This window comes from Phasianus colchicus, chromosome 39, assembly GCF_987193195.1.
Source record: "Phasianus colchicus chromosome 39, bPhaCol1.hap1.1, whole genome shotgun sequence".
NCBI lineage: Eukaryota > Metazoa > Chordata > Aves > Galliformes > Phasianidae > Phasianus > Phasianus colchicus.
In genome coordinates, this window is record NC_143474.1 from 985,014 (window position 1) to 1,009,831 (window position 24,818).

Genomic DNA, 24,818 nt, shown 5'->3' on the forward strand with positions numbered 1-24,818 from the left:
CCATTTTGGGCCATTCTGGGTCAATTTTCTGCCATTTAGGGTCATTATGGGGCCATTTTTGATCATTTTGGGTCTTTTTGGGACCATTTTGGATCAATTTGGGTCAATTTTCTGTCATTTTGGGTCCATTTATGGCCATTTAGGGTCATTTTGGGGCCATTTGGGGTCAATTTGGGTCAATTTTCTGCCATTTTGGGTCATTTTGAGGCCATTTTAAGTCAATTTTCTACCATTTTGGGCCATTTAGGGTCCATTTATGGCCATTTAGGGTCATTTGGGGGCCATTTGGGGCCATTTTGGTCTCAGTTTGGGGCCACTTTGGGACAATTTTCTGCCATTTTGGGTCAATTTTCTGCCATTTAGGGTCATTATGGGGCCATTTTGGATCATTCTGGGTCAATTTTCTGCCATTTTGGGTCCATTTATGGCCATTTTGGGTCATTTTGGGGCCATTCTGGGTCATTTTGGGTCAATTTTCTGCCATTTTGAGCCATTCTGGGTCAATTTTCTGCCATTTAGGGCCATTTTGGGGCCATTTAGGATCATTTTGAGGCCATTTTGGGTCATTTTGGGGCCATTTTAGGGCCATTTTCCGCCATTTAGGGTCATTTTGGGGCCATTTTTGGTCATTCTGGGTCAATTTTCTGCCATTTTGGGTCAATTTTTGGGCCATTTAGGATCAATTTGGGGCCATTTGGGGCCATTTGGGGTCAATTTTCTGCCATTTAGGGTCATTTTGGGGCCATTTTGGATCAATTTTGGGCCATTTTGGGTCAATTTTCTGCCATTTTGGGCATTCTGGGGCCATTTTAGGGCCATTTTCTGCCATTTAGGGTCATTTTGGGGCCATTTTGGGCCATTTTGGGCCAATTTTCTGCCATTTTGGGTCAACTGAAAGCCATCTATGGCCATTTAGGGTCATTTTGGGGCCATTTGGGGCCATTTTGGGGCCATTTTTGGGCCATTTTGGGTCAATTTTCTGCCATTTTGGGCCATTTTGGGTCCGTCTATGGCCATTTAGGGTCATTCTGGGGCCATTTTGGGTCCATTTATGGCCATTTAGGGTCATTTTGGGGCCATTTTGGGACATTTGGGGCCAATTTTCTGCCATTTTGGGTCAACTGAAAGCCATTGGTGGCCATTTTGGGTCCATTTTGGGGCCATTTTTGGGTCATTTTGGGTCAATTTTCTGCCATTTTGGGTCATTTTGGGGCCATTTTGGGTCCATTTAGGGCCATTCTGGGTCAATTTTCTGTCATTTAAGGTCATTTTGGGGCCATTTAGGATCATTTTGGGCCAATTTTCTGCCATTTTGGGTCCATTTATGGCCATTTAGGGTCATTTTGGGACCATTTTGGGTCATTCTGGGTCAATTTTCTGCCATTTTGGGGCCATTTGGGGCCATTTAGGGTCATTTTGGAGCCATTTTGGGTCATTTTGGGTCAGTTTTCTGCCATTTGGGGCCATTTGGGGCCATTTAGGGTCATTTTGGAGCCATTTTGGGTCATTTTGGGTCAGTTTTCTGCCATTTGGGGCCATTTGGGGTCAATTTTCTGCCATTTAGGATCATTTTGGGGCCATTTTGGGCCATTTTGGGTCATTTTGGGGCCATTTTCTGCCATTTTGGGTCAACTGAAAGCCATTGGTGGCCATTTAGGATCATTTTGGGACCATTTTGGGTCATTCTGGGTTAATTTTCTGCCATTTTGGGGCCATTTGGGGCCATTTAGGGTCATTTGGGGGCCGTTTGGGGCCATTTTGGGCCATTTTGGGCTCAGTTTGTGGCCACTTTGGGACAATTTTCTGCCATTTTGGGTCATTCTGGGTCAATTTTCTGCCATTTTGGGCCATTTTGGGGCCATTTTGGGTCAATCTGTGACTTTTTCTGGCCATTTTGGACAAATTTGGGTCAATTTGGGGCCATTTTGGGTCAATTTTTGGTCATTTTGGGTCAATTTTGGGACATTTGGGGTCAATTTTCTGCCATTTAGGGTCATTTTGGGGCCATTTGGGGCCATTTGGGGCCATTTTGGGCCAATTTTCTGCCATTTTGGGTCAACTGAAAGCCATTGGTGGCCATTTTGGGTCCATTTTTGGGCCATTTGGGGCCATTTTGGGTCAATTTTCTGCCATTTAGGGTCATTTTGGGGCCATTTAGGATCAATTTTGGTCAATTTTCTGCCATTTTGGGTCCATCTATGGCCATTTAGGGTCATTCTGGGGCCATTTGGGTCCATTTAGGGCCAATTTTCTGCCATTTTGGGTCCATTTATGGCCATTTTGGGCCATTTTGGGGCCATTTGGGGCCATTTGGGGTCAATTTTCTGCCATTTTGGGTCATTCTGGGTCAATTTTCTGCCATTTTGGGCCCATTTGGGGCCATTCTGGGTCACTTTTCTACCATTTAGTGTCATTTTGGGTCAATTTTCTGCCATTTTGGGTCAATTTTTGGGCCATTTAGGATCAATTTGGGGCCATTTGGGGCCATTGGTGTCATTTAGGGCCATTTGGGGTCATTGGGGCCATTTGGGGTCACATTGGAATCATTGGGGCCATTTGGGGTTATTGGGGTCATTTGGGGTCATTTGGGCCCTTTTGGGGTCACATTGGGGCCGTTTGGGGTCATTTGGGAACAATTGGGATCATTGGGACCATCTGGGGTCACATTGGGGTCATTTGGGGGCAATTTGGGGCCCTTTTGGGGTCATTTGGGGTCAATTTTCTGCCATTTTGGGTCATTTAGGATCATTTTGGGGCCATTTTGGGTCAATTTTCTGCCATTTGGGGCCATTTGGGGTCAATTTTCTGCCATTTAGGATCATTTTGGGGCCATTTTGGGCCATTTTGGGTCATTTTGGGGCCATTTTCTGCCATTTTGGGTCAACTGAAAGCCATTGGTGGCCATTTAGGATCATTTTGGGACCATTTTGGGTCATTCTGGGTCAATTTTCTGCCATTTTGGGCCATTTTGGGGCCATTTTGGGTCAATTTGTGACTTTTTCTGGCCATTTTGGACAAATTTGGGTCAATTTTGGGACATTTGGGGTCAATTTTCTGCCATTTAGGGTCATTTTGGGGCCATTTGGGGCCATTTGGGGCCATTTTGGGCCAATTTTCTGCCATTTTGGGTCAACTGAAAGCCATTGGTGGCCATTTTGGGTCCATTTTGGGTCCATTTTGGGGCCATTTGGGGTCAATTTTCTGCCATTTTGGGTCATTTGGGGCCATTTTTGGGTCATTTTGGGTCAATTTTCTGCCATTTTGGGTCATTTTGGGCCATTTTGGGTCCATTTAGGGCCATTCTGGGTCAATTTTCTGCCATTTTTGGGTCATTTTGGGTCAATTTTCTGCCATTTTGGGTCATTTTGGTCCATTTTGGGTCCATTTAGGGCCATTCTGGGTCAATTTTCTGTCATTTAGGGTCATTTTGGGGCCATTTAGGATCATTTTGGGTCAATTTTCTGCCATTTTGGGCCATTTTGGGTCCATCTATGGCCATTTAGGGTCATTTTGGGGCCATTTGGGGTCAATTTGGGTCAATTTTCTGCCATTTTGGGTCATTTGGGGCCACTTTGGGGCCATTTAGGGCCATTCTGGGTCAATTTTCTGTCATTTAGGGTCATTTTGGGGCCATTTAGGATCATTTTGGGCCAATTTTCTGCCATTTTGGGCCATTTTGGGTCCATTTATGGCCATTTAGGGTCATTTTGGGACCATTTTGGGCCATTCTGGGTCAATTTTCTGCCATTTAGGGTCATTATGGGGCCATTTTTGGTCATTTTGGGTCTTTTTGGGACCATTTTGGGTCAATTTGGGTCAATTTTCTGCCACTTTGGGTCCATCTATGGCCATTCTGGGTCATTTTGGGGCCATTTGGGGTCAATTTGGGTCAATTTTCTGCCATTTTGGGCCCTTTTGTGTCAATTTTCTGCCATTTTGGGTCAATTTTCTGCCATTTTGGGTCCATTTATGGCCATTTAGGATCATTTTGGGGCCATTTGGGGCAATTTGGGGCCACTTTCGGTCAATTTTCTGCCATTTTGGGTCATTTTGGGTCAATTTTCTGCCATTTTGGGCCATTCTGGGCCATTTAGGGTCATTTTGGGGCCATTTGGGGCCATTTTGGGCCAATTTTCTGCCATTTTGGGTCAACTGAAAGCCATTGGTGGCCATTTTGGGTCCATTTTTGGGCCATTTTGGGCCATTTGGGGTCAATTTTCTGCCATTTTGGGTCCTTTTGGGGCCATTTTGGGTCCATTTAGGGCCATTCTGGTTTAATTTTCGGCCATTTTGGGTCTTTTTGGGGCCATTTTGGGTCAATTTGGAGTCAATTTTCTGCAATTGTGGGTCATTTTGAGGTCATTTTAGGTCAATTTTCTGCCATTTTGGGTCATTTGGGGCCATTTTGGGTCCATTTAGGGCCATTCTGGGTCAATTTTCTGTCATTTAGGGTCATTTTGGGGCCATTTAGGATCATTTTGGGCCAATTTTCTGCCATTTTGGGCCATTTTGGGTCCATTTATGGCCATTTAGGGTCATTTTGGGACCATTTTGGGCCATTCTGGGTCAATTTTCTGCCATTTAGGGTCATTATGGGGCCATTTTTGGTCATTTTGGGTCTTTTTGGGACCATTTTGGGTCAATTTGGGTCAATTTTCTGCCACTTTGGGTCCATCTATGGCCATTCTGGGTCATTTTGGGGCCATTTGGGGTCAATTTGGGTCAATTTTCTGCCATTTTGGGCCCTTTTGTGTCAATTTTCTGCCATTTTGGGTCAATTTTCTGCCATTTTGGGTCCATTTATGGCCATTTAGGATCATTTTGGGGCCATTTGGGGCAATTTGGGGCCACTTTCGGTCAATTTTCTGCCATTTTGGGTCATTTTGGGTCAATTTTCTGCCATTTTGGGCCATTCTGGGCCATTTAGGGTCATTTTGGGGCCATTTGGGGCCATTTTGGGCCAATTTTCTGCCATTTTGGGTCAACTGAAAGCCATTGGTGGCCATTTTGGGTCCATTTTTGGGCCATTTTGGGCCATTTGGGGTCAATTTTCTGCCATTTTGGGTCCTTTTGGGGCCATTTTGGGTCCATTTAGGGCCATTCTGGTTTAATTTTCGGCCATTTTGGGTCTTTTTGGGGCCATTTTGGGTCAATTTGGAGTCAATTTTCTGCAATTGTGGGTCATTTTGAGGTCATTTTAGGTCAATTTTCTGCCATTTTGGGTCATTTGGGGCCATTTTGGGTCCATTTAGGGCCATTCTGGGTCAATTTTCTGTCATTTAGGGTCATTTTGGGGCCATTTAGGATCATTTTGGGCCAATTTTCTGCCATTTTGGGCCATTTTGGGTCCATTTATGGCCATTTAGGGTCATTTTGGGACCATTTTGGGCCATTTTGGGTCAATTTTCTGCCATTTTGGGGCCATTTTGGGCCATTTAGGGTCATTTTGGAGCCATTTGGGGTCATTTTGGGTCAGTTTTCTGCCATTTTGGGCCATTCTGGGTCAATTTTCTGCCATTTAGGGTCGTTATGGGGCCATTTTTGGTCATTTTGGGTCTTTTTGGGACCATTTTGGGTCAATTTGGGTCAATTTTCTGCCACTTTGGGTCCATTTATGGCCATTTAGGGTCATTTTGGGGCCATTTGGGGCCATTTTGGGCCAATTTTCTGCCATTTTGGGCCGTTTTGGGTCCATCCATGGCCATTTAGGGTTATTTTGGGGCCATTTTGGGTCAATTTGGAGTCAATTTTCTGCAATTGTGGGTCATTTTGAGGTCATTATGGGTCAATTTTCTGCCATTTTGGGTCATTTGGGGCCATTTTGGGTCCATTTAGGGCCATTCTGGGTCAATTTTCTGCCATTTAGGGTCATTTTGGGGCCATTTGGGGTCAATTTGGGTCAATTTTCTGCCATTTTGGGTCATTTTGGGCCCATTTATGGCCATTTAGGGTCATTTTTGGGACCATTTTGGGTCATTCTGGGCCAATTTTCTGCCATTTTGGGTCAACTGAAAGCCATTGGTGGCCATTTTGGGCCATTTTTGGTCCATTTATGGCCATTTAGGGTCATTTTGGGGCCATTTTGGGTCATTTTGGGTCAATTTTCTGCCATTTTGGGCCATTTTGGGTCCATTTATGGCCATTTAGGGTCATTTTGGGGCCATTTTGGGTCATTTTGGGTCAATTTTCTGCCATTTTGGGCCATTTTGGGTCCATTTATGGCCATTTAGGGTCATTTTGGGGCCATTTGGGGCCATTTTGGGTCAATTTTCTGCCATTTTAGGCCATTCTGGGTCAATTTTCTGCCATTTAGGGTCATTTTGGGCTGATTTGGGGTCATTTTAGGATCATTTAGGGCCATTTTTGGGGTCCTCTCACCAGGAACGGGGCAGCACAGTGCCCACAGGCCACTCTGACGCCGGGCGGAGGTTCGGGGCTGGGAGCACTTTGCAGTGGGGCCAACGTGATCACACGCTTACTGGGAGGGAAAGGCCGCTACTGGGACCAACTGGGACCAACTGGGAGGGATCTTGGGGGCTCCCAGTATGGCCCAGTACGGCCCAGTGCCCCATAACCCCATCCCAGTATGGACCAGTACCCCATAACTCCCTCCCAGTATGGCCCAGTACCCCATAACCCCCTCCCAGTATGACCCAGTCCATCCCAGTGCCCCATAATCCCACCCAGAACCCCAGAACCCCCCATCCCAGTATGGCCCAGTATGGCCCAGTACCCCATAACTCCCTCCCAGTATGGCCCAGTCCATCCCAGTGCCCCGTAACCCAATCCCAGTATGGCCCAGTGCCCCATAACCCCCTCCCAGTATGACCCAGTCCATCCCAGTGCCCCATAACCCCCTCCCAGTATGGCCCAGTACAGCCCAGTGCCCTATAAGCCCTTCCCAGTATGGCCCAGTCCATCCCAGTGGCCCATAACCCCCCTCCCAGTATGGCCCAGTATGGCCCAGTGCCCCATAACCCCATCCCAGTATGGACCAGTACCCCATAACTCCCTCCCAGTATGGCCCAGTACCCCATAACCCCCTCCCAGTATGACCCAGTCCATCCCAGTGCCCCATAATCCCACCCAGAACCCCAGAACCCCCCATCCCAGTATGGCCCAGTATGGCCCAGTACCCCATAACTCCCTCCCAGTATGGCCCAGTCCATCCCAGTGCCCCGTAACCCAATCCCAGTATGGCCCAGTGCCCCATAACCCCCTCCCAGTATGACCCAGTCCATCCCAGTGCCCCATAACCCCCTCCCAGTATGGCCCAGTACAGCCCAGTGCCCTATAAGCCCTTCCCAGTATGGCCCAGTCCATCCCAGTGGCCCATAACCCCCCTCCCAGTATGGCCCAGTATGGCCCAGTACCCCATAACTCCCTCCCAGTATGGCCCAGTACGACCCAGTGCCCCATAAACCCCTCCCAGTATGGCCCAGTACCCCATAACTCCTTCCCAGTATGGCCCAGTCCATCCCAGCGCCCCCATAACCCCATCCCAGTATGGACCAGTGCCCCATAATCCCCTCCCAGTATGGCCCAGTCCATTCCAGTGCCCCATAACCCCATCCCAGTATGTCCCAGTACCCCATAACCCCATCCCAGTATGGACCAGTACCCCATAACTCTCTCCCAGTATGGCCCAGTGCCACATAATCCCCTCCCAGTATGGCCCAGTCCATCCCAGTGCCCTGTAATCCCCTCCCAGTATGGCCCAGTACCCCATAACCCCCCTCCCAGTATGGCCCAGTACAACCCAATACCCAAAACTCCTTCCCAGTATGGACCAGTCCATCCCAGCGCCCCATAACCCCATCCCAGTATGGACCAGTACCCCCTAACTCCCTCCCAGTATGGCCCAGTACCCCATAATCCCCTCCCAGTATGACCCAGTCCATCCCAGTGCCCCATAACCCCCCTCCCAGTATGGCCCAGTCCATCCCAGAGCCCTGTAATCCCATCCCAGTATGGCCCAGTACCCCATAATCCCCTCCCAGTATGACCCAGTCCATCCCAGTGCCCCATAACCCCCCTCCCAGTATGGCCCAGTCCATCCCAGAGCCCTGTAATCCCATCCCAGTATGGCCCAGTACCCCATAACCCTCCTCCCAGTATGGCCCAGTATGGCCCAGTACCCCATAAGCCCTTCCCAGTATGGCCCAGTCCATCCCAGTACCCCATAACTCCCTCCCAGTATGGACCAGTATGGCCCAGTGCCCCATAACCCCCCTCCCAGTATGGCCCAGTACGACCCAGTGCCCCATAACCCCATCCCAGTAAGGACCAGTACCCCATAACCCCCTCCCAGTATGGCCCAGTCCATCCCAGTGCCCCATAACCCCATCCCAGTATGGCCCAGTACCCCATAACTCCTTCCCAGTATGGCCCAGTCCATCCCAGTGCCCCATAAACCCATCCCAGTATGGACCAGTATGGCCCAGTGCCCCATAACCCCCATCCCAGTATGGCCCAGTACAACCCAGTGCCCTATAAGCCCTTCCCAGTATATCCCAGTCCCTCCCAGTCCCTCCCAGTCCCCCATCCCCCCCTCCCAGTCCCTCCCACTCCCTCCCAGTCCATCCCAGTCCCTCCCAGTGCCCCACAAATCCCTCCCAGTTCCTCCCAGTCCCCCATATCCCCCTCCCAGTCCATCCCAGTCCCTCCCAGTCCCCCTCAACCCCTTCCCAGTCCCTCCCAGTCCCTCCCAGTCCCCCATATTTCCCTCCCAGTCCCTCCCAGTCCCTCCCAGTCCCCCATCCCCTCCTCCCAATCCCTCCCAGTCCCTCCCAGTCCCCCTTAACCCCCTCCCAGTCCCTCCCAGTCGCTCCCAGTCCCCCATATCCCCCTCCCAGTCCCTCCCAGTCCATCCCAGTCCCTCCCAGTCCCCCATCCCCTCCTCCCTGTCCCTCCCAGTCCCTCCCAGTTCCTCCCAGTCCCTCCCAGTCCCCCATCCCCTCCTCCCAGTTCCTCCCACTCCCTCCCAGTCCCCCATATCCCCCTCCCAGTCCATCCCAGTCCATCCCAGTCCCTCCCAGTCCCTCCCAGTCCATCCCAGTCCCTCCCAGTCCCCCTTAACCCCCTCCCAGTCCCTCCCAGTCCCTCCCAGTCCCCCATATTTCCCTCCCAGTCCCTCCCAGTCCCCCATATCCGCCTCCCAGTCCCTCCCAATCCCTCCCAGTCCCTCCCAGTCCCCCATATTTCCCTCCCAGTCCCTCCCAGTCCCTCCCAGTCCCCCATCCCCTCCTCCCAATCCCTCCCAGTCCCTCCCAGTCCCCCTTAACCCCCTCCCAGTCCCTCCCAGTCCCTCCCAGTTCCCCCCAGTCCCTCCCAGTGCCCCATATCCCCTCCTCCCAGTCCCTCCCAGTCCCCCATATTTCCCTCCCAGTCCCTCCCAGTTCCCCATATCCTCCTCCCAGTCCCTCCCAGTCCGTCCCAGTCCCTCCCAGTCCCTCCCAGTCCAAACCAGTAAGGCCGTGGGCAGGCGACGCGGCGCGCGGAGCTGCGGCAGACCAGCAGGCAGTTGCAGGGGCAGCGGACGTATTGCTTCCCATTGGGGGCCGGGCGAATGGGCTGCAAGAAAATCCCCAGGATGCCTTAATTGGTTCGTTAGCGCCATTCATTAGGGCTTTATTAGCCTTAATTAAGGCGTTTTCCCCCTTTAAGTGCCTGTTTCGATGATTAACGCACTCGTTTCTGCCATTAATGAGCCCAATTCTGCCCCCAACCCACTCAATTCCACCCTCATTAACTCAATTCTAGCCTTAATTAAGACACCTCCAGCCTTAATGAGTTACTTCGGCCCTTAATTAGCTCTTTATTAGCCTTAATTAAGGTGTTTTTCCCCCTTTAAGTGCCTGTTTTGACAATTAACGCGCTCGTTTCTGGCATTAATGAGCCCAATTCCCACTCAATTCCACCCTCGTTAACTCATTTCCAGCCTTAATTAAGACACCTCCAACGTTAATGAGTTACTTCGGCCCTTAATTAGCTCATTATCAGCCTTAATTAAGGCGTTTTTCTCCCTTTAGGAGCTCGTTTCGACAATTAACGCGCTCGTTTCTGCCATTAATGAGCCCCATTCTGCCCCCAACCCACTCAATTCCACCCTCATTAACTCAATTCCAGCCTTAATTAAGACACCTCCAGCCTTAATGAGTTACTTCGGCCCTTAATTAGCTCTTTATCAGCCTTAATTAAGTCATTTTCCCCCTTTAGGAGCTCGTTTCGACAATTAACGCGCTCGTTTCTGCCATTCATGAGCCCAATTCCCACTCAATTCCAGCCTTGTTAACTCATTACCATCCTTGATTAAGACACCTCCAGCCTTAATGAGTCATTTTGCCCCTTAATTAGCTCTTTATTAGCCTTAATTAAGGCGTTTTTAGCCCTTTAGGAGCTCGTTTCGACAACTAACGAGCTCGTTTCTGCCATTAATGAGTCCAATTCTGCCACCAAGCCACTCAATTCTGCCCTCATTAACTCATTACCATCCTTAATTAAGACACCTGAAGCCTTAATGAGTCATTTTGCCCCTTAATTAACTCATTATTGCCCTTAATTAAGTCGTTTTCCCCCTTTAGGAGCTTATTTCGACAACTAACGAGCTCGTTTCTATCATTAATGAGCCCCATTCTGCCCCCAACCCACTCAATTCCACCCTCATTAACTCATTACCATCCTTAATTAAGACATCTCCAACCTTAATGAATTATTTCGGCCCTTAATTAGCTCTTTATTAGCCTTAATTAAGTCATTTTCCCCCTTTAGGAGCTCGTTTCGACAATTAATGCGCTCGTTTCTGGCATTAATGAGCCTAATTCTGCCCCCAACCCACTCAATTCCGCCCTCATTAACTCATTACCATCCTTAATTAACACACCTCCAGCCTTAATGAGTAATATTGCCCCTTAATTAGTTCTTTATTAACCTTGATTAAGGCGTTTTTCTCCCTTTAGGAGCTCATTTTGACAACTAACGAGCTCTTTTCTATCATTAATGAGCCCCATTCTGCCCCCAACCCACTCAATTCCACCCTCATTAACTCATTACCATCCTTAATTAACACACCTCCAGCCTTAATGAGTCGTTTTTGCCCTTAATTAACTCATTATTGCCCTTAATTAAGTCCTTTTCCCCCTTTAGGAGCTCGTTTCGACAACTAACGAGCTCGTTTCTATCATTAATGAGCCCAATTCTGCCCCCAACCCACTCAATTCCGCCCTCATTAACTCACTTCCGGCCTTAATTAACACACCTCCAACCTTAATGAGTTACTTCGGTCCTTAATTAGCTCTTTATTAGCCTTAATTAAGATGTTTTTAGCCCTTTAGGAGCTTGTTTCGACAACTAACGCGCTCGTTTCTGGCATTCATGAGCCCAATTCCCACTCAATTCCCCCCTCATTAACTCAATTCTAGCCTTAATTAACACACCTCCAGCCTTAATGAGTCATTTTGCCCCTTAATTAGCCCTTTATTAGCCTTAATTAAGGCGTTTTTCTCCCTTTAGGAGCTCGTTTCGACAATTAACGCGCTCGTTTCTGGCATTAATGAGCCCAATTCCCACTCAATTCCACCCTCGTTAACTCATTTCCAGCCTTAATTAAGACACTTCTGCCCTTAATGAACTCTTTTTGGGCCTTAATTAGCTTTTTATTGCTGTTAATTAACTCACTTTCCCCCTTTAGGAGCTCATTCCTGCGTCTAACGAGCTCATTTCTGCCATTAATTAACTCATTTCTGTCACTAATCTGCTCAACCTATCCGTAATAAACTCATAATGGCCCAAAATTAACTCATTTCTACCATTAATTAACAAATTACTGCCCCAATGGCCTCATTTCAGCCCTTAACGAGCTCATTTCGGCCCTAATTAGACCATTGCTGCACTTAATTAACTCATTTCCTACCTTAACGAGCTCATTTTATGTTAATTAAACCATCACAGCTCCCAATTAACCCCCTTCCACCCTTAATGAGCCTATTTGGCCCTTAATGAGCCCCCTTTCTCCCCTAATTAACTCACTTCCCAATCAATGAGCACTTTATGATTCATAATTAGGCACTTAGACTCCTCTTCCCTTAAAGTGCCCACTTCCATCCGTAATTAACTTAATTGAGCACTTAATTACCCCACTTCCGCCCTTAATGACCCGACTTCCGCCCTTAAGGACCCATTTCCGCCCTTAAATACCCTAGTTCCTCCACAGATGACCCAACTTCCGCCCTTAAAGACCCCACTTCCGCCCAAATTGACCCCACTTCCGCCCTAAAAGACCCAATTTCCGCCCTAAGCCCCGCCCCTTCCGTCCGCAATCGAAACTCCGCCTTTAGTCCCGCCCCTTTACCCATAATCCCTCAAAACCCGCCCCAAGCCACGCCCCTTTCCCAACAAACCCTTAACTTCCGCCCATTGTCCCGCCCATTTTACCCCACTTCCGCAATAGGCCACGCCCCATCACCGTGCAGCCCCCACTTCCGCCATAAACCCCGCCCACTTTGCTCATATAAAGCCACTCCACCCTCCGCCCCGCCCACTTCCGCCGGAAGCCCCGCCCCTTCCGCCCACCGTGGCTTCCCCGCAGGCTCCGCACCGCACCACGTGCTGCGCCCCTTTCCCCTCCACACCAATGGCGGCGCCGCACACCCGACACGTGACCGCCGCTGGCCCCGCCCCTCCTTCGGGGCTGACCAATGGAGAGTAAGGGGGCGGGGCTTCCGTCGGGGAAGGACCTGCGGGAACAAATAGGGGCGGGGTTTAAACCAAGCCACGCCCACATCGGCTTGGCCCCGCCCCGTTCGTACAACAGTTTCTCAGGCCACGCCCCCTATCTAAAGCCACGCCCATAACGCCATTAAGCCCCGCCCGCTCCTTTTAGCCCCGCCCCCTTAGCAGTCATCCCAGCCTCAATTGCCCCATTCAGCCCCATAGAAACCCCATAGCGACCCCATAGGAACCCATAGGAACCACATAGAGACCCCATAGAGACCCCATAGGAACCCCATAGGGACCCATAGAGACCCCATAGATCCCCACAGAGCCCCATAGTGACCCATAGCGACCCCATACGAACCCATAGGAACCCCATAGAGACCCCATAGAGACCCCATAGGAACCCCATAGGGACCCACGGACCCCATAGAGACCCATAGAGACCCATAGAGACCCCATAGGAACCTATAGAGACCCCATAGAACCCCATTGAGTCCCATAGAGACCCCAGAGAACCCCATAGAGCCCCATATTGACCCATAGAGCCACATAGGGACACATAGAGCCCCGTTGTGGCCCCATAGAGACCCCATAGGAACCCCATAGGGACCCCATAGGGACCCATAGAGACCCCATAGATCCCCACAGAGCCCAATAGTGACCCATAGCGACCCATAGAGACCCAGAGAGACCCCATAGGAACCCATAGAGACACATAGAGACCCATAGAGACCCCACAGCGACCCAGAGAAACCCCATAGAGAACCCATAAGACCCCATAGAGAACCCATAGAGACCCATAGAGACCAATAGAGACCCCATAGGGACCCATAGAGACCCATAGGGACCCACAGGGATCCACAGAGACCGCATAGGGACCCCATAGAGACCCCATAGAGACCCACTGAGACCACAGAGACCCCAAGGAGACCCCAAAAACCCCACAGACCCCATAGGGACCTACAGAGCTCTGTTGTGGCCCCATAGAGACACATAGGAAACCAAAGGGACCCATAGAGACCCCATAGAGACCCATAGGAATCCATAGGGACCCATAGAGACCCCATAGAGACCCCAAAAACCCCACAGAGCCCCATAGGGACCCACAGAGCCCCATAGGGACCCCATAGAGCCCCATAGGAATCCATAGGGACCCATAGAGACCCCATAGAGACCCATAGGAATCCATAGGGACCCATAGAGACCCCATAGAGACCCATAGGAATCCATAGGGACCCATAGAGACCCCATAGAGACCCCATAGGAGCCCCATAGAGACCCTATAGGGACCCCATAGCAACCCCATAAGACCCCATAGAGCCCCATAGGGACCCCATAGAACTTCATAGGGACTCATAGAAACCCATAGAGACCCATAGAGCCCCATAAACACCCCATAGGGAACCATAGAGTCCCATAGAGACCCATGGAGACCCCATAAAGACCCCATAGAGCCCCATAGAGGCCCCATGGAGGCCCCATAGAGGCTGCATAAGACCCCATAGAGACCCCATAGGGGCCCATAGGGACCCATAAAGACCCCATATGGACCCACAGAGACCCATAGAGACCCCATAGAGGCCCATAGAGACCCATAGAGACCCATAGGGACCCATAGGGACCAATAGAGACCCATTGTGGCCCATAGAGACACATAGGAATCCATAAGGACCCCATAGAAACCCGACAGAGACCCCATAGAGACCCATAGAAACCCATAGACCCCATAGAGACCCCATAGAGCCCCATCAAGACCACATAGGACCCCATAGAGACCCATAGAGCCCCATAGAGCCCCATAGAGACCACATAGAGACCCATAGAGCCCCATAGAGACGCCATAGAGACCCCATAGAGACCACATAGAGACCCCATAGAGCCCCATAGAGCCCCATAGAGACGCCATAGAGACCCCATAGAGCCCCATAGAGACCCCATAGAGCCCCATAGAGACCACATAGAGACCACATAGAGACCCCAGAAGACCCCACAGAGCTCCACAGAGACCCCATAGGGGCCCCATAGGAACCTATGGAGACCCCATAGAACCGCATTGAGTCCCACAGACACCCCAGAGAACCCCATAGAGCCCCATATTGACCCATAGAGCCCCGTTGTGGCCCCATAGAGACACATAGGAATCCATAGGGACCCCATAGAGACCCATAGAGCCCCATAGATCCCCACAGAGCCCCATAGTGACCCATAGCGACCCATAGAGACCCCATAAACACCCCATAGAGACCAACAGAGACCAATAGAGACCCCATAGGGACCCATAGACACCCATAGAGCCCCATAAACACCACATAGGGAACCACAGAGTCCCATAGAGACCCTATAAAGACCCCATAGAGACTTATAGAGGCCCCATAGAGACCCCATAGAGGCCCATAGGGGCCCATAGGGGCCCCATAGGGACCCCATAGGGATGCATAGGGACCCATAGAGCCCCGTTGTGGCCCCATAGAGACACATAGGAATCCATAAGGACCCCATTGAAACCCCATAGAGACCCCATAGAGCCCCATAGAGCCCCATAAAGACCACATAGAGACCCATAGAGCCCCATAGAGACCCCATAGAGCCCCGTAGAGCCCCATAGAGACCCATAGAGACCCATAGAGTCCCATAGAGTCCCATAGAGACCCATATTGACCCACAGAGCCCCATAAAGACCCCATAGGGACCCCATAGGGAAGTATAGAGCCCCCATAAGACCCCACAGAGCCCCACAGAGCCCCCATAGGGGCCCCATAGGGACCCCATAGAACCGCATTGAGTCCCATAGAGACCCCAGAGAACCCCATAGAGCCCCATATTGACCCATAGAGCCCAAGGGACCCATAGGGACCCATAGAGCCCCGTTGTGGCCCCATAGAGACACATAGGAATCCATAGGGACCCATAGAGACCCATAAGGACCCACAGGAACCGCATAGAGACCCCATATAGACCCCATAGATCCCCACAGGGCCCCATAGAGACCGATAGGGGCCCATAGAGACCCCATAGGGACCCATAGAGACCCATAGAGACCCGATAGGGACCCCATAGAGACCCATAGAGCCCCATTGTGGCCCCATAGAGACACAAAGGAATCCATTGGGACAGATAGAGACCCCATAGAGACCCCATAGGGACCCATAGAGACCCATAGAGACCCCATAGGGACCCATAGAGACCCACAGAGCCCCATAGAGACCCCATAGAGCCCCACAGAGACCCCATAGAGCCCCACAGAGACCTCAGAGAGCCCCCAGAGAGACCCATAGAGACCCCATAGGGACCCACAGAGACCCACAGAGACCCCCAGAGTTCCCATAAGACCCCATAGAGACCCATAAGGACCCTATAAAACAACATAGAGGCCCATAGGGACCCCATAAAGCCCTACAGAGCCCCATAAAGACCCCATAGGGACCCATAGGGGCCCCATAGAGGCCCATAGAGCCCCACAGGGACCCCATAGGGACCCATAGAGCCCAACAGAGACCCCATAGAGACCCAGAGGGGCCCATAGGGACCCCATAGCGACCCATACAGACCCATAGAGACCCCATAAAGCCCTACAGAGCCCCATAAGGACCCCATAGGGACCCATAGGGACCCCATAGAGCCCCCATAGGGACCCATAGGGACCCATAGAGCCCGATAGTGACCCCAGAGAGCCCCACAGAGACCCCATAGCGACCCATAGGGACCCATAGGGACCCCATAGAGCCCCATAAAGACCCCATAGGGACCCCATAGAGCCCCATTGTGGCCCCACAGAGACCCATAGTAACCCATAGAGACCCCACAGGGACCCCATAGAACCCCATAGGGACCCAGAGAGTCCCATAGAGCCCCATAGGGACCCCATAGCGACCCATACGGACCCATAGGGACCCCATAGAGCCCCCAAAGAGACCCATAGGGGCCCACAGGGACCCACAGGGACCCCATAGCGACCCATAGAGCCCCATAGGACCCCATAAAGCCCTATAGAGCCCCATAAAGACCCCATAGGGACACATAGGGACCACATAGAGCCCCATAGGGACCCATAGAGCCCCATTGTAGCCCCACAGAGACACATAGTGACCCATAGAGACCCCACAGGGACCCCATAGAACCCCTTAGGGACCCACAGTACCCCATAGAGACCCATAGGGGCCCATAGGGACCCACAGGGACCCACAGGGACCCCATAGCGACCCATAGAGCCCCATAGGGACCCCATAAAGCCCTACAGAGCCCCATAAGGACCCCATAGGAACCCATAGGGACCCCATAGAGCCACATAGAGGCCCATAGAGCCCCATAAAGACCCCATAGAACCCTATAGGGACCCATAGAGACCCATAGAGGCCCATAGGGACCCCATAGCGACCCATAGAGACCCATATTGACCCCATAAAGCCCCATAGAGCCCCATAAAGACCCCATAGGGACCCATAGGGACCCCATAGAGCCCCCATAGGGACCCCATAGGGACCCATAGAGCCCGACAGAGACCCCATAGAGCCCCACAGAGACCCCATAGTGACCCATAGAGACCCATATTGACCCCATAAAGCCCCATAGAGCCCCATAGGGACCCATAGGGACCCCATAGAGTCCCATAGAGACCCCATAGAGCCCCACAGGGACCCCATAAGAACCCATAGAGACCGATAGAGACCCCACAGAGACCCCATAGAACCCCATAGGGACCCCCTAGGGACCCATAGAGACCCATAGGGACCCCATAAAGCCCTATAGAGCCCCATAAAGACCCCATAGGGACCCCATAGAGCCCCATAGGGACCCATAGCGCCCCGTTGTGGCCCCACAGAAACCCATAGGGACCCCATAGAGCCCCATAGTTACCCACAGACCCCCATAGAGACCCCATAGAGCCCCCCCAACCCCCTTCCCCGTCCACCCCAAACCCCGCCCACCCCAAGCCCCGCCCACCCCACAAGCCCCGCCCCCACCCAGACCCCGCCCCCTTTAGGCCCCTCCCACCCCCATTCAAGCCCCGCCCCCTCCCTTTCCCCACCCCCCCTTCACCCTTTTATCCCCCCCATCCCCCCTTTCCCCTCCCCCACCCTTCGCCCCCTCCCCCTTTTTAAGCCCCTCCCCCACCTTTCGGCCCCGCCCCTCCGAGGTTCCCCTCCGCCGCCAGCAGCGGGGAGCGCTCCCCGTCCGCCATGGCCGCCGCCTCGCTCCCGATTGGCTGCCTCAGCGTCACGTGACACACCCCTCTTCCTCACCCCTCCACCCCCGTCTCGTCCCTTTCGCCCTCCTGATTGGCTCCCCTCGCTCACGTGATTCACCCGTGCCACCGTTCCTCCCTCCCCATTGGGTTTTTCTCGTCACGTGGTCGCTGCTTTTCCTATCATTGGCTCGCAGCTCCTCACGTGATCCTCCCTCCCCCCCGCCCCGCTTCCGCTGAGTCGCCATAGCAACGCTGCGCGGTGGGCGTGGATTCCCTCTTCGCCTTCCGATTGGTCCGTTTCACATCACGTGACCCCCTTCCCGCCACCTCCCTTTTCGTCTCAATCTCCATAGCAACACTACTCGTGGGCGCGGTTTCTTTCCCAGCTCTCTGATTGGCTCTCCCTCCTCACGTGATCCCGCCCCACCCCCCTCTTATCTCCATGACAACGCCGCGCGGGGGCGTCGCTTCCTTCTCCTCTCCGATTGGTCCGCTTTCCATCACGTGATTTCTCCGCATCCGCCCCGTCTCCATGACAACGCCGCCCAGGGGCGTGGTTTTTCTCCTTCTCTCTCTCTGATTGGTCGACGCACGCCGAGTGGGCGTTGCGGGAGGCGCTGATTGGTCAGTTCCTCCCTTAAGGTCGCAGCACTTCCGGCCCGGCGCTCAGAGCGTCTGTACCATGGACGGGAGGTGAGCGGGCCGCGCATGCGCCCTCCATTCCTCCCCTTCTCCCCTCCCCCCTTCGCAAACTATTCCTAATTACGCCTCCATTTCCGCTCCTTTCCCCTCGCCTCCCCCCGGTTCACCTTAATTAACCCGGAGGCAGCGCTAATTAAGCGCGGGACCCCTTAAGTCGGGGCGTTTCCCCCCTCGCCTCACTCTCTCAGCCAATCACAGCGCTCCTCGCCGGCTCCCGCCCCCCTCCTCAACCAATCACAGCTCTCCTTTCCTCCCCCCCTCCCCCTTGTTGTCCCGCCCCCTTTCGCCACCGCCCCCGGCCTAAGTCCGAAAGGCCGCTTCCGGGTCACGTGACGGGGGGTGTGGAGGGGGGTGTGGAGGCGGGGGACTGCGTCACGTGACAGGGGGCCGTTGAGTTCAATGGGGTCAATTGGGGTCAGTGGGGCGCTGTGGGGTCTTTATGGGGTCTCTATGGGGTCTATGGGGCTCTATGGGGTCTATGGGGTTCTATGGGATCTCTATGGGGTTTATGGGGTCTCTATGGGGTTTATGGGTCTCTATGGGGTCTCTATGGGGTCTATGGGGTTCTATGGGGTCTCTATGGGGTTCTATGGGGTCTCTATGGGGTTTATGGGTCTCTATGGGGTCTCTATTGGGTCAATATGGGTCTCTATGGGGTTCTATGGGGTCTATGGGGGTTCTATGGGGTCTCTATGGGGTCTCTATGGGGTCTCTATGGGGTCTCTATGGGGTCTCTATGGGGTCTATGGGTTTCTATGGGGTCTATGGGGTTCTATGGGGTCTCTATGGGGTCTCTATAGGTCTCTATGGGGTCTATGGGTCTCTATGGGGTCTCTATGGGGTCTCTATGGGGTCTCTATGGGGTCTATGGGTTTCAATGGGTTACTATGGGGTCTCTATGGGTCTCTATGTGTCTCTATGGGTCTCTATGGGTTTCTATGGGTCTCTGTGGGGTCTCTATGGGGTCTATGGGTCTCTATGGGGTCTCTATGGGGTTTATGGGTCTCTATGGGGCCTCTACGGGGCCTCTATGGGGTCTCTATGGGGTCTATGGGTTTCTATGGGTCTCTGTGGGGTCTCTATGGGGTCTATGGGTCTCTATGGGGTCTCTATGGGGTTTATGGGTCTCTATGGGGCCTCTATGGGGCCTCTACGGGGCCTCTATGGGGTCTCTATGGGGTCTATGGGTTTCTATGGGTCTCTGTGGGGTCTCTATGGGGTCTATGGGTCTCTATGGGGTCTCTATGGGGTTTATGGGTCTCTATGGGGTCTCTACGGGGCCTCTATGGGGTCTCTATGGGGTCTATGGGTTTCTATGGGTCTCTGTGGGGTCTCTATGGGGTCTCTATGGGGTCTATGTGTCCCAATGGGTCCCTATGGGGTCTGTGGGGTCCCTATGGGATCTATGGGGTCCCTATGGGGTCTATTGGGTCTCTATGGGTTTCAATGGGTTTCAATGCATTCCTATGGGTTCTATGGGGTCTCTATGGGATCTATGGGTTTCAATGGGTCCCAATGGGGTCTATGGGGTCCCAATGGGGTCTCTGGGGTTTCTATGGGGTCTATGGGTTTCAATGGGCCCCTATGGGGTCTGTGGGGTCCCTATGGGGTTTATGGGTTTTTATGGGGTCCCAATGGAGTTTATGGGGTCCCAATAGGGTCTATGGGTCCCAATGGGTCTCTATGGGGTCTGTGGGGTCTCTATGGGATCTATGGGGTCTCTATGGGGTTTATGGAGTCCCAATGGGGTCTATGGGTCCCAATGGGGCCCTATGGGGTCTGTGGGGTCCCTATGGGGTCTATGGGTCCCAATGGGGTCTATGGGGTCCCTATGGGGTCTGTGGGTCCCAATGGGTCCCAATGGGGTCTATGGGGTCCTAATGGGGTCTGTGGGGTCTCTATGGGGTCTATGGGTTTCAATGCATTCCTATGGGGTCTGTTGGGTCCCAATGGGTCCCTATGGGGTCTGTGGGGTCTCTATGAGTTCTATGGGTCCCAACGGGTCCTAATGGGATCGATGGGGTCCTAACGGGGTCTGTGGGGTTTCTATGGGGTCTATGGGTCCTAATGGGTCCCAATGGGGTCCCAATGGGGTCTATGGGTCCCAATGGGTCCTAATGGGATCGATGGGGTCCTAATGGGGTCTGTGGGGTCTCTATGGGGTCTATGGGTCCTAATGGGTCCCAATGGGGTCCCAATGGGGTCTATGGGTCCCAACGGGTCCTAATGGGATCGATGGGGTCCTAATGGGGTCTGTGGGGTTTCTATGGGGTCTATGGGTCCTAATGGGTCCTAATGGGGTCTGTGGGGTCCCTATGGGGTCTGTGGGGTCCCTATGGGGTCTGTGGGGTCTGTGGGTCCCAATGGGTCCCTATGGGGTCTATGGGTCCTAATGGGGTCTGTGGGGCCTCTATGGGGTCTATGGGTTTCAATGGGTCCCTATGGGGTCTATGGGGTCCCTATGGGGTCTATGGGTCCCAATGGGTTCCAATGGGATTTCTGGGGTACCTATGGAGTTTATGGGTCGCAATGGGTCCCTATGGGGTCTATGGGGTCCGTATGGGGTCTGTGGGGTCTCTATGGGGTCTATGGGTCTCAATGGGTCCCTATGGGGTCTGTGGCGTCCAAAAGGGATCTATGGGGTCTGTATGGGGTTTATGGGGTCCCTTTGAAGTCTATGGGTCCCAATGGGTCCCAATGGGGTCTATGGGGTCTATGGGTCCTAATGGGTCCCAATGGGGTCCCAATGGGGTCTATGGGTCCCAATGGGTCCTAATGGGATCGATGGGGTCCTAATGGGGTCTATGGGGTTTCTATGGGGTCTATGGGTCCCAATGGGTCCTAATGGGATCGATGGGATCCTAATGGGGTCTGTGGGGTCCCTATGGGGTCTGTGGGGTCTGTGGGTCCCAATGGGTCCCTATGGGGTCTATGGGTCCTAATGGGGTCTGTGGGGCCTCTATGGGGTCTATGGGTTTCAATGCATTCCTATGGGGTCTGTGGGGTCCCAATGGGGTCTATGGGGTCCTAATGGGGTCTGTGGGGTTTCTATGGGGTCTATGGGTCCTAATGGGTCCCAATGGGGTCCCAATGGGGTCTATGGGTCCCAATGGGTCCTAATGGGATCGATGGGATCCTAATGGGGTCTGTGGGGTCCCTATGGGGTCTATGGGTCCCAATGGGTCCTAATGGGATCGATGGGGTCCTAATGGGGTCTGTGGGGTCTCTATGGGGTCTATGGGTCCTAATGGGTCCCAATGGGGTCCCAATGGGGTCTATGGGTCCCAATGGGTCCTAATGGGTTCCAATGGGTCCCTATGGGGTCTATGGGGTCCCTATGGGGTCTATGGGTCCCAATGGGTCCTAATGGGATCGATGGGATCCTAATGGGGTCTGTGGGGTCCCTATGGGGTCAGTGGGGTCCCAATGGGGTCTGTGCTCCCACCCCACAGCTACGAGTGCTGCTCGGAGGCGGCCGCCTGGTTGGGGTCCCGTTTGGGGGGGTTGACCCCCCGTGTGGGGTTGGTTTGTGGGTCCGGCCTGGGAGCTTTGGCAGAAGATTTGGGGCAACCCCACAGCGTGGATTACAGCGAAATCCCCCATTTCCCACACAGCACCGGTCAGTGCCATATAAAGGGGGGGGGGGGCGATCCCATATATGGGGTCTGGGGGGGTTTGATCCCATATATGGGGTTGGAGAGGGGGCTTCGATCCCATATATGGGGTTGGAGGGGGGCTTCGATCCCATATATGGGGTCTGGGCCTATCTATGGGGTCTGGGGGGGTTGGTTGTCCCATTTATGGGGTTGGAGGGGGGGTCAATCCCATATATGGGGTCTGGGGGGGGGTTGGTCTCATATATGGGGTCTGGGGGGGTCGACCCCATATATGGGGTTGGAGCGGGGGTTGGTCCCATATATGGGGTTTGGGGGGGGGTTGGTCTCATATATGGGGTTGGAGGGGGCTTCGATCCCATATATGGGGTCTGGGGGGGGGGGTTGACCCCATATATGGGGGGGGAGGTTTATGGGGGGATTTAGGGGGGAAATTTGGGGTTTTGGGGGGGAAATGTGGGGATTTGGGGTTTGGGGTGGAGCTTAGGGGTCCCTATGGGGCACTTATGGGTCTGGGGTGCCACTTATGGGTCCCTATGGGGCACTTATGGGTCTGGGTGTCACCTATGGGTCCCTGCGGGGTCTATGGGGTGGCACTTATGGGTCTGGGCTGTCACTTATGGGTCCCTATGGGTCACTTATGGGTCTGGGTGTCACCTATGGGTCCCTGCGGGGTCTATGGGGTGGCACTTATGGGTCTGGGTGGCACTTATGGGTCCTTATGGAGCACTTATGGGTATGGGTGTCACCTATGGGTCCCTGCAGGGTCTATGGGGTGGCACTTATGGGTCTGGGTGGCACTTATGGGTCCTTATGGGGCACTTATGGGTCTGGGGTGGCACTTATGGGTCCCTATGGGGCACTTATGGGTCTGGGATGTCACTTATGGGTCTCTATGGGGCACTTATGGGTCTGGGTGTCACCTATGGGTCCCTGCGGGGTCTATGGGGTGGCACTTATGGGTCTGGGTGGCACTTATGGGTCCTTATGGGGCACTTATGGGTCTGGGGTGGCACTTATGGGTCCCTATGGGGCACTTATGGGTCTGGGATGTCACTTATGGGTCTCTATGGGGCACTTATGGGTCTGGGTGTCACCTATGGGTCCCTGCGGGGTCTATGGGGTGGCACTTATGGGTCTGGGCTGCCACTTGTGGGTCCCTATGGGGCACTTATGGGTCACTTATGGGTCTGGGCTGCCACTTATGGGTCTGGGCTGTTACTTATGGGTCTGGGCTGCCACTTGTGGGTCCCTTTGTGTCCGTATGGGGCACTTATGGGTCTCTATGGGTCCCTATGGGGCACTTATGGGTCTGGGATGACACTTATGGGTCCCTATGTGTCACTTATGGATCTGGGCTGCCACTTATGGGTCCCTATGGGTCCGTATGGGGCACTTATGGGTCCCTATGTGTCACTTATGGGTCCGTATGGGGCACTTATGGGTCTCTATGGGTCCCTGTGGGGCACTTATGGGTCCCTATGGGTCCCTATGGGGCACTTATGGGTCCCTATGGACCACTTATGGGTCTGGGCTGCCGCTTATGGGTCTGGGCTGCCACTTGTGGGTCCCTCTGGGTCCGTATGGGGCACTTATGGGTCTCTATGGGTCCCTATGGGGCACTTATGGGTCCGTATGGGGCACTTATGGGTCCCTATGGGTCCGTATGGGGCACTTATGGGTCTCTATGGGTCCCTATGGGGCACTTATGGGTCTGGGGTGCCACTTGTGGGTCCCTATGGGGCACTTATGGGTCTCTATGGGTCCCTATGGGGCACTTATGGGTCCCTATGGGTCCCTATGGGCCACTTATGGGTCCCTATGTGTCACTTATGGGTCCCTATGGGGCACTTATGGGTCCCTATGGGTCCGTATGGGGCACTTATGGGTCCCTATGTGTCACTTATGGGTCCCTATGGGTCCGTATGGGGCACTTATGGGTCTCTATGGGTCCCTATGGGGCACTTATGGGTCTCTATGGGTTCGTATGGGGCACTTATGGGTCTCTATGGGTCCCTGTGGGGCACTTATGGGTCCCTATGGGTCCCTATGGGGCACTTATGGGTCCATATGGGGCACTTATGGGTCTCTATGGGTCCCTATGGGGCACTTATGGGTCTGGGGTGCCACTTGTGGGTCCCTATGGGGCACTTATGGGTCTCTATGGGTCCCTATGGGGCACTTATGGGTCCCTATGGGTCCCTATGGGCCACTTATGGGTCCCTATGTGTCACTTATGGGTCCCTATGGGGCACTTATGGGTCCCTATGGGTCCGTATGGGGCACTTATGGGTCCCTATGTGTCACTTATGGGTCCCTATGGGTCCCTATGGGTCCGTATGGGGCACTTATGGGTCTCTATGGGTCCCTATGGGGCACTTATGGGTCTCTATGGGTTCGTATGGGGCACTTATGGGTCTCTATGGGTCCCTGTGGGGCACTTATGGGTCCCTATGGGTCCCTATGGGGCACTTATGGGTCCATATGGGGCACTTATGGGTCTCTATGGGTCCCTATGGGGCACTTATGGGTCTGGGCTGCCACTTACGGGTCTGGGCTGTCACTTATGGGTCTGGGCTGCCACTTATGGGTCTTTATGGGTC

General features: G+C 53.2%; 2 protein-coding genes across 6 annotated transcripts in view; one reads left to right on the forward strand and one right to left on the reverse strand.

The window, feature by feature from the left end:
* The window catches only part of PIP4P1 (phosphatidylinositol-4,5-bisphosphate 4-phosphatase 1), a 29,512-nt gene extending 11,585 nt beyond the window's left edge, over positions 1–17,927 (reverse strand). The window contains exons 1-4 of the mRNA XM_090130136.1: positions 17,827–17,927; positions 12,571–12,734; positions 9,467–9,573; positions 6,379–6,478 (exon numbers count right to left, since the gene is read on the reverse strand). Of these exons, the coding sequence (XP_089986262.1) occupies positions 6,379–6,478; positions 9,467–9,573; positions 12,571–12,734; positions 17,827–17,893 (438 nt within the window). The 5' untranslated portion in view covers positions 17,894–17,927. The remainder of the gene's footprint in view (positions 1–6,378; positions 6,479–9,466; positions 9,574–12,570; positions 12,735–17,826) is intronic.
* Positions 17,928–18,479: 552 nt separating this feature from the next.
* Positions 18,480–24,818, forward strand: part of PNP (purine nucleoside phosphorylase) — a 29,420-nt gene continuing 23,081 nt past the window's right edge. For all 5 annotated transcript variants that reach the window (XM_090130134.1, XM_090130130.1, XM_090130131.1 and 2 more), the window contains exons 1-2: positions 18,480–18,592; positions 22,054–22,220. In XM_090130134.1, the coding sequence (XP_089986260.1) occupies positions 18,582–18,592; positions 22,054–22,220 (178 nt within the window). In that variant the 5' untranslated portion in view covers positions 18,480–18,581. The remainder of the gene's footprint in view (positions 18,593–22,053; positions 22,221–24,818) is intronic.